Raw genomic sequence first — 9,648 nt, 5'->3', positions numbered from 1 at the left:
ATTAGAATATATATATATATATATATATATATATATATATATATATATATATAATACAAGAAAATATATTACATAGTTACTTTTTAAAAATTAATTTTATTAATATTCAATTTTTTCTTTTTAATATAAAAGTCATCAAAGATTATAGAAATTAATATAATGTTATAATGGTAATACATTAATTAATTAATTATTTTCTTTTAAATAATGAACAAACATTTGAAAAGAATCACATTCTCAATCAACCAAACAACGATCTTTTTTATTTATCATAAGGTTCTCTTATATTTTAAATGAAAAGGTGAGATTATCTATTTTATAAAATACATATAATACAATAATATTTTGAAAGCATGCCAGAAGGGGTTTTGGTCATGTGAAAGGTGTAGTAAGTTGTAGGGAGTAGTAGGGTCACGGGCGTGGAAGAGGAGCCAGAGGCAACGGCAGAAGCCGAGTAAGGACGTAGGGAAAAATAGGGGTTTTAGGTGATTTGGAGGAAATTTGGTCCCTTTTCAGTTTTCCCCTTTCCTTTACTGCATATATAGCCGCCACACCGCTAAGCTCTCTTCATTCCTTCATTATTTCCTTTCTTCCTCCAACCCTATCATCTTCTTTACATTCGAACACATTCTTCACTCCTTCAACGTATCTCTTGTATTGCCGACGCATTTATAGTGTCTGCAGGTTCTTTGCAAAAGGGTAATGCTCTATTTCTTTTGGGGTTTGGGTTTTTCTTCTTCTCCTTCTTGTTGCTGCCGCTGTTAGCTGGCTATGTAAATCTGTTTCAGGCGGTGGTTTAATATGCATGCAGAATAAAATGATGTAATGAGCAGACGAAAAACAGGGGAACCGGTTGATTGTTGTTTTATTTCTTTAATTTCTATCGGATCTTCCGTTCGTTGTTGTTTCTGGTGATATTGATGGTCTATTGATCTATTTCTTCGGTAATGTTCAATGTTTGTAACGAAAAACTTGAGAAGGAGGAAAGAACAGGGGAACCGGTTGATTGTTGTTCTATAAGTTTTAAAATTAACGGGGGTCTTCGTGTTGCATGTTCTTAGGTTTCTTTTCTGTGTGTATCAAGTAATGGTTTAATGGTTTGAGAGGGGGGAAATGGGAATCAATTTGATTGTTATGTCAGTTTTCTGTGTTGAAACCGTAATCTGTTTTCTGTTCTAACTCTTATTGGAAAAATGGTTTGATTTTAGCAGGGAAAGCTCCAAAAGAAGGGAAGGGATGAAGTATGTTCTTGTGACTGGGGGCGTTGTTAGTGGACTCGGAAAAGGAGTGACTGCTAGCAGTATTGGTCTTCTTCTTCAGGCTTGCGGTCTTCGTGTCACTTCAATCAAAATTGGTTTGTATCTGTTTGAATTGTACCCTGTTCTCATATTCCCATCTAAATTAAATTAAAAAAAAAACACGAATAATATCTTGAAGATCTGGCAAGAAAAAGAAGTGTTTGCAGATTTGACATTACAAAATGGAAAAAAATGCAATTGTTGCAACTTTTGTGGGCGGGTAGAATAAAAAACTCTCATTGGTTTTTCCCCAGTGGATAAATGGATAACGTAGATTAATAGAATGATTTTGTTTTTGGTGTCTAGTCATTCTTGTTTAGTTAATTTTTATGAGAAGAATCAGTCTTTGTGGGTTGGTGCTGTGTTCTCTAGTCTTGTATGTATCTATCTGCCTCCTTGTGGGTACTTTTGTTTGAATTAATGTTGACCTGATTCTGATTAGTAGTTCTAATTAAATGATTTCTCATGTCCCCTGTCAAGTGGGTGGGTGTTCATAGTTCATCCTTGTTCTCTTTCCCACAAAACGCAAACATAAGTTTCAGTTTTTGAATTCAATAGAGAGTTTAGGACATGATTCTTTGAAAAATCTACACAATTATAACAGTGGGTGATATTCTGTTTGATGTGTTCTCCATGCAGATCCGTATTTGAATAAAGATGCAGGAACAATGTCTCCTTTTGAGCATGGTGAAGTTTTTGTACTGGATGATGGGGGAGAAGTAAGTTACATACTGGTTTGGTGTTTTTAAGCTAACTTCAATGTTATTAATGGAATTAAAATTGTCCGACTTCTTAATAAAATTGGCTGAATGCAACAAATAGCAACATACTTAAAATTATTTGTATAATTTAGCATCTTACCTTCATTTCTTCCAACTACAACATTCTACTTTAAAACATCTACCCGATTATATCGAAGTCATGTCATACTAACATAAAGCATTTTTAAATTGCTATAATTGAGTAGATTTTTTAAAGTATGATGTCCTAATAAGAAAAAGAAAACTTATAAATACAGTGCTATACCTGTGTAGATTTTCAAAAATGAATGTCTTCATAAGAAAAAAAAATACTGTATTGAAAAGTAAATGCTGTAGTGGAAACAAATGGAAGCAAGACGCTACAAAAACTAAAAAAAAAAAAATTTAAAATGAAAGTAAGTTAGCATTCCTTGCATTTAGCCCTAGAAGATACACAAGTTTCTGCAAGATTTCATGTTGTTGATATTGTATAATTAAAATAATTAAACAAGGCATGCATGCGATGCGAGTTTAGTTGATATACAAATAGGGAATTACTGAGCAGAAATTATAAATTTTATTTAAAGGTGGATTTGGACCTTGGAAACTATGAGCGGTTTCTAGATGTTAAGTTGACCCGTGATAATAATATCACCACCGGAAAGATTTACCAGGTAATGCATTCTATTTCTGGTGAAACATGAAGGAACATTTTTTATTTTTATAAATTTTATTGATTTGATTTGATTTGATTTGTGTGTAGTCTGTGATTGACAAGGAGAGGAAGGGAGATTATCTTGGAAAGACTGTTCAGGTAAAAGAAACGTGAGAGTTTGAGTTACGGTTGGTTTAGATTTTATTTATTTATTTATTTATTGTTGTCAGGTTGTTCCTCACATCACGGATGCCATTCAAGATTGGATCGAACGCGTGGCAGCTATACCAGTAGATGGAAAAGAAGGCCCACCTGATGTCTGTGTCATTGAATTGGGTGGTACTATAGGTAGGTTTAGTAAATAAAACTATTACATTATATATATATATATATATATATATATATATATATATATATACATTTTGGGATTTTTGTTGTTATTAAAACATTTATTGATGCTCATGCCAGGGGACATTGAGTCCATGCCATTTATCGAGGCTCTTGGACAATTCTCGTATCGTGTTGGTAAGTATGATGAAGATGAAATTGGGTTTGAATTTGAATGAGAAGTTAACGTGTGATGTGATATGTTTTGTTTTAGGTGCTGGAAACTTCTGCTTGATTCATGTCAGCCTTGTGCCGGTTCTAAATGTTGTTGGGGAACAAGTGAGTTTACAATAACTGCCTCTACACTTTCTTCAACCTATTAACAAATTCATCATTTTTTCAGAAAACAAAACCAACCCAACACAGTGTTCGGGGATTAAGAAGCTTGGGGTTGACACCAAATATATTAGCCTGCCGCAGCACAACGGTTTCAATTGCTTTTTTTTTTCTTTTTCTTTTTTTTTTTGTGATCCCAATAGGAGATGCTTAATTTCCCCCCTAAAAAATATGCAGGAATTGGACGTGAATGTGAAGGAGAAGCTCTCAAGATTCTGCCATGTTCCGGTAACATATTAGGCTATTACTGTTTGGTATGATGGAATTGGAGAAAGAATGGAATCATTCTTTACATTGGAATGAAAAAAAAAACCATTTTATTGATTTTCTTTCGCTTCCACAATGGAAGGAGTGGAATACAAAAATATTACAATGTAGCCCATTTTTGTTTATGTACATTGTTCTCTTTAAAAACATTCATGTTTTCAATCGAATTGCAATTTTATTTTCTAAAAATGAATTATAAAATATACAAACTTTTGTGATTTTTATATGCTTTTCTTTTGTAACTAAAACATTTATTAGCATAGTTATTATACAATAGAGTTAAAACGTTAGATTTTCTTATACAAAAAATTCATTCCATTTCTCCAGGCCACCCAAACATGATCATGGAACATTACATTACATTCCATTTTTTTTTTTTTTGAAATGATTCCCTTTTTGCTTTCAGGAAGAGAACATACTGACTCTCTATGATGTCCCGAATATATGGCATGTACCTCTACTCTTAAGGGTATTATTTCTAGCATGGTTACCAAGTTTAGTATTGTTTATTTATTATCAAGCATAAGCATGCACTTTAGCATTCCTTTTTTTTTCTTGTCTTTAGGACCAGAAGGCTCATGAAGCAATACTAAAGGTTTTCGACCTTCCATGGTTTGTTCTGCAACTTGCTAGCATTAGTTTGTTTTGTTTTGGTTTTTCCCCATTAAGAGAATGAGAATGAGAATTTGTATAATGTTAGGATTCTTATGTTGTTCAGTATGGCATCTAAACCTATGTTGGGGGAGTGGACAGCTAGGGCACAACGTTGTGACATGCTGAATGAGCCGGTAATTTCAAGAAACACATTTCAAAGTATTGTTTTTATGCTGTGCCTGTGCTCATGTTTCTTAGTAGTACATTTACAGGTCAGAGTTGCCATGGTTGGGAAGTACACTGGTCTTTCAGATTCTTACCTATCTGTACTGAAGGTAAAATTTCCATTGGTATAATTTTCACTGCCATGCCATAATTCTTAATTCTTAATTCTTTTTGTTGGATAACCCTTTTAGGCTCTGTTGCATGCTTCTGTTGCTTGCCGAAGGAAATTACTCATCAATTGGGTGTCTGCCAGTGACCTTGAAGAAGCAACTGCCATAGAAGTTACTATCCACTCCATCTCTCTCTTTTTCTCCTTCTTAATCATGCAATGCATGTCCTTGAAACTTATTGGATCTTTTTTGTTTTTATACAGAATCCTGATGTTAACAGAGCTGCTTGGAATTCTTTGAAGGTTTGTATGTGTGTTAGATAAGGGTTAAAAGCATATAGAAGAATTCTACATTCATTTTACTTTCCTAGTTATAGAAAATATTATCTAAATACTACCGCTATGATCGGGTATCTTTTTCAAACTACATAATTTTTAAAGGTACAAAGCATTAATAAGAAGAAAACTGGCTGCAAGAGAAAGAGAAAAAAAAAATCAAACAGATAAATGGATACATCTAGGACAGTTATATAAATAAATATGATCTGGATACAAAAACAATTTTTACAGAGTGTAATGGTTTTAGATTATGATTTGGTAATAAGAAATACTTTTAAAAGAAAAATACTGTACTAACAAATAGTTGGTGTTTGGTGGTTGTGATGTGATGTAGTCGGCGGATGGTGTGCTTGTTCCAGGGGGGTTTGGTGATAGAGGTGTAGAAGGGAAAATCATTGCAGCAAAATATGCACGTGAGAACAATATCCCCTACCTTGGCATTTGTTTAGGAATGCAAATTTCTGTCATAGAGTATGCCAGATCTGTTCTTGGTCTTGAAAATGCAAATAGCACCGAATTCGATCCAAATACTAAAAATCCTTGTGTCATATTTATGCCCGAGGTTTGTTGCTTTATTTATTATTTTTTTAATATAACAAAGTAGTCATCATTTCATTTATAATAACAATATGATATCTATATGAATGATAACAGGGTTCAAAAACTCATATGGGCGGTACCATGCGCCTTGGATCGAGGAGGACATATTTTCAAGTAATGGACTCTAAAGCTTCACAGCTGTAAGTAATACTAATATCCATCCCTCCATCCTCCTCCTTCCTTAGCATAAAAATCCACATGCATGCCTTGATTCATTGATTTTCTTTGTTTTACTTTTAGGTATGGTAGTCAGAGGTTTATAGATGAGAGACATCGCCATCGATACGAGGTATTATTATTATTATTATTATTATTATTATTATTATTATGATGTGGAACTTATTGAGTTTAGGGTTTAATTGCAACAAGTAGCAATATACTTTTTTTAATTTCGTTTGTTTTACCCCATTATAAGTTTATAACATTTTACTTTGGAATATCTGCCCGATTATATTTATAGCAATGTCAACACAAAGTTACTTTTACTGCTGCCTGATTATAATTGGGTATTAAATGTTTCATAAGAAAAAATTTGGAAGTAGCACCATGCTGCTGGAATGCTCTTTGTTTCTTTTATTATTAGAGTAGATATTAATGATTTGAAATTTAAATTTGAACCAGGTGAACCCCGAGATGGTATTACAGCTTGAAAATGCTGGCCTGAGTTTTACAGGCAAAGATGAAAGTGGCCAGCGTATGCAGGTATATAGTTAGTTTTAAAAGACCGATTTACCCTGGCATTTTAAGAAGTTTTAAGTTAATTTTTTTATTATTTTAATCTGCACAGATTGTTGAACTTGGTGATCACCCGTATTTTGTGGGCGTCCAGTTTCATCCCGAGTTCAAGTCTCGGCCGGGAAAACCTTCTGCACTTTTCTTAGGTACCACCGTACCAACAAACCTATCTATCTATCTGATATAAATAATTAGGCCGTGCTGTGTTTTGTGTTTGTGTTTGTGTTTGTTAACACGAGTGAGTGAATGTCTAGATGGGAAGGGCATTTATGTCTTTTGCCCACCATGTGAAACCTTTTGAATGGAACAAAAACTTGCAACTTTGTAGGGATACTTTTTATTATGAGAATGCGTCAAGTAAGTTTTGGTTTGTTGATTGGCAGGGCTTATAGCAGCAGCTAGCGGGCAGTTGGAGGCACTGTTAAAGAAAAATGTTAATGTTGGCGCCACAAACACAAACACAAAGCCAAATGGATTTACCAACACCAACTCCAACGGATCATCATCACCACATCGGTTTGGTAACAAGATCCATACAAATGGAAACGGTTTGCATGTTTGAAACAAGAGTCTCTTTTTGTCATGGATGCTTTGTTTTTTTTTTTTTTTTTTTTCTGAGTTTGAGTTTTGTATAGAGGACCGGTACCGGTTAGGCTCATCTAGATGAAAGCTGGATCCTGTCTTTTTTTCTTCAAAAAAACAGAACAGCCTTTGAATTAGGACAAATTTACAAAGATGGAAAACTGTAAACACCCTTAAAACTGGAGGGGATGGGATGGTGATGTGATGAAAGAAAAAGATTGAGCCGTGTTCTGAATGGGTACCAAGTCCAATATGTTTGTGTTTGTGTTTCTGGTTTCAAATGGGAGCGGAGGATCAATCATCAACAGCTTTAAATTAATGCCAGTTGTTGCAGGGTTAATTTGATAAAATATGATGTTCTCTTTCGTCCATTATTTACCTTCCTTCGTTTTCTTTCATTTTCCTTTTTCTCCAAACGAAACTTGAAAACATAATGCTAAAAAAATGTTCAGGTCTGCAAAGTAATATATATCCAAGTGTGAAAACCAAACCAAAAGATGTTTTGGTGATTAAGCTTTAAGCCTGCCTTGTGTAAGGAAACGTAGGTTAAGGATGTGCATGCTTCTACCACGTGGACACCAAATATTACAAAAGAAATTCCCCTGGATATTTCAATTTATCGAGATCGTGTTTGTTGGTCCTGTAGTAGGGAATCACAATGAAACAGCGACATAATTACTTCGAAACCAACTTATATTGATGAAAACAATTTCCAAGCACACACACCTCAGCTTAATTGACCAACTCTTGCATCTAATACTAATAACTTTCACACACAGTTATTTTAGCCGAATAACAAAAGTTAGAAATAAAGATAAATAACATTACATAATTACTAATCTAAACCGTCATAATAATAATCGTACGATAATAGAGTTTTTTTGTACAACTTATCCTTGTGTGTTGAGAACAAATTTAGATTAGGTTTTTGATAAAGAATCTTAAGCTCAAACAATTTTAATATGCAGAATCGTAACATTGTTTAACAACAAATTTAGGTTTTTGATAAAGATTAAGTTATATTGTTTAACAACAATATAACTTAAATAAAAGCATGTAAAAGAACTATGTTGAATCTTAACAAAACTTTCATGAAAGACTTGTGCTAATAAGTACGAATAACAATAGTTTGGATGAACAAGATTTGTGTTCACTTTTCTGTTTCGGATAGATTACAATTAGAAGAGATAAATAAGATACAAAAGATACGATTCAACACAACTAATGACCCCTATTTATACTACAAACATCGAGTGTGATGTAAGACTATCACACGATTAGGTATGGTGGACAATACATTGTCCTCACCACCATAACCTGACACCATATATGGAAAGATTACATTCTATTTAAATACATAATGAAACTATAGTTACAGTTCAGAGTACGTCGTAACTTGGTGTCTAAGTCTTGCAAGGTTTGTTTCAAGTTGCGCTTTATTGAACACTACCTTCATTGCCTTCATCCAAACACTTAACCAAAATACGCATTGATCATAATCTGCGTTTCTAAAAACATCGAGTTATGGGGGTTACTTCCAAAAGTTATTATCAACATTCTCCTCCTAAGTGACCTCTGCAGTGGAGAATAACTTTAGCATACCCGAACACTTCATCACATTCCTCAAGAATTTTCGTACTCCAAATAGCCATTTAATCCCTTCTTCTCTTCTCTAAAGATTAATCCTAAAGCATGTTCATTTGTAGCACCATATCTTGAATTCCTTCCAAATACTTGTCAACGGGCTCAAATGGTTCATCAGAGATGATATGGCTAAGTTCACCATTTGTTGAGATGAAGTCTGGAACCAATGCCTCAAGAAACGTGAGCACCACAACGTAGAGAGGTTTGAAGTTATGATACTTCTTTACTTTAAAATGGAACTTCTTGGCTATGAAGTAGAGATAATTTGGGTTCACATCTTTGAATTTCTCTTGGGTGATTTCTAAGTCATTGTCTTTTTTAATGGTATACTGATAGAACTCAACATACTTGAAGGATTGCTTCTTGAAACATTTTGTATATGTGGTTTTTTTCAACGATCAAACTTTGCTTTCCCTTGAGTGTACTTGTTGTGAAAGTCGTAAAGTTTTTCAAACCATTTTAGCATCCTCTAATTGTATCACATACGTAGGTCAAGATCCATGAAGACTTTGAAAAATGCTCTATTGGGGGAAAAAGAATATCCCAACTTAAACCTTCAGAAGGTGAAGCGTAGGTCGATCGAGACACATAGTCTTCATCTGTCATTTTTTAGATTGGGTTGACCCAGGGAACTATTAAGTTTGGATCTATGGTGATGACCACTCCTTGATTCTTAAATTTTTCTTCATCAAGCTTCGCTGCTTTGAAATATTTCTACTCCTGTGTCGTGACTGGAGTGTGTGAGGGCATCAATCCATGCGGTGTTTATAATATTATTGGACCCTTCTTTGATGGAAATCAAAGGATTTTGTGTTGGTTTGGGATATGGAGGAGCAGGTGTAGTAACAAGAATTTCTTCACCTTTCTCTATCTATTATGACTTCTATGAAGGATGGGGAATTTCAATAGTTTCTTTAACTGGAGGTTGTGGTGGAGTTCGTAGTTTTGACTGTGGAGAAAGGGGAATCCGAACTACGGTGGAGTGGGAACTTTTTCTTTATAAACCACCTATGTCGATTCTTCTGATCCTTCGTTATGACAGAGCTTAAAGGGTTTCTTGGGGAAGGAAAAGAATGCCATCTTTAAGAATTTTTGTCATCGGTTGCTTCTTTGGGTCAGAATCATCCAACGATGTCA

The 9,648-nt window shown here is 34.1% G+C and overlaps 1 protein-coding gene across 4 annotated transcripts; it reads left to right on the top strand.

Annotated features, from left to right (window-relative positions):
- The first annotated feature begins 405 nt into the window (after positions 1 to 405).
- LOC145167318 (uncharacterized) lies at positions 406 to 7,102 on the top strand. Of its 4 annotated transcripts, none has more exons than XM_079086487.1 (21): positions 406 to 699; positions 1,209 to 1,354; positions 1,938 to 2,017; positions 2,626 to 2,712; positions 2,802 to 2,852; positions 2,924 to 3,041; positions 3,162 to 3,218; positions 3,295 to 3,359; positions 3,424 to 3,507; positions 3,594 to 3,644; positions 4,090 to 4,152; positions 4,249 to 4,295; positions 4,402 to 4,612; positions 4,694 to 4,783; positions 4,876 to 4,914; positions 5,285 to 5,512; positions 5,605 to 5,690; positions 5,791 to 5,839; positions 6,172 to 6,252; positions 6,338 to 6,431; positions 6,669 to 7,102. In XM_079086487.1, the coding sequence occupies exons 2-21, from the start codon at positions 1,237 to 1,239 to the stop codon at positions 6,845 to 6,847; spliced, it is 1,878 nt and encodes a 625-aa protein (XP_078942613.1). In that variant the 5' UTR covers positions 406 to 699; positions 1,209 to 1,236; the 3' UTR covers positions 6,848 to 7,102. The 4 variants fall into 4 exon arrangements, with proteins under 4 accessions (XP_078942613.1, XP_078942612.1, XP_078942615.1 ...); XM_079086486.1 differs by having other exon boundaries at positions 407 to 699; positions 1,212 to 1,354; XM_079086489.1 differs by lacking the exon at positions 406 to 699 and having other exon boundaries at positions 4,402 to 4,471; positions 4,550 to 4,612.
- Positions 7,103 to 9,648: the final 2,546 nt, after the last annotated feature.

Source organism: Lactuca virosa, chromosome 3 (genome assembly GCF_052849685.1).
Source record: "Lactuca virosa cultivar CGN04683 chromosome 3, Lactuca_virosa_CGN04683_v6, whole genome shotgun sequence".
Lineage (NCBI taxonomy): Eukaryota > Viridiplantae > Streptophyta > Magnoliopsida > Asterales > Asteraceae > Lactuca > Lactuca virosa.
Note: the sequence above shows the minus strand (reverse complement) of the source record. Positions and strands in the feature narration are given on the sequence as shown.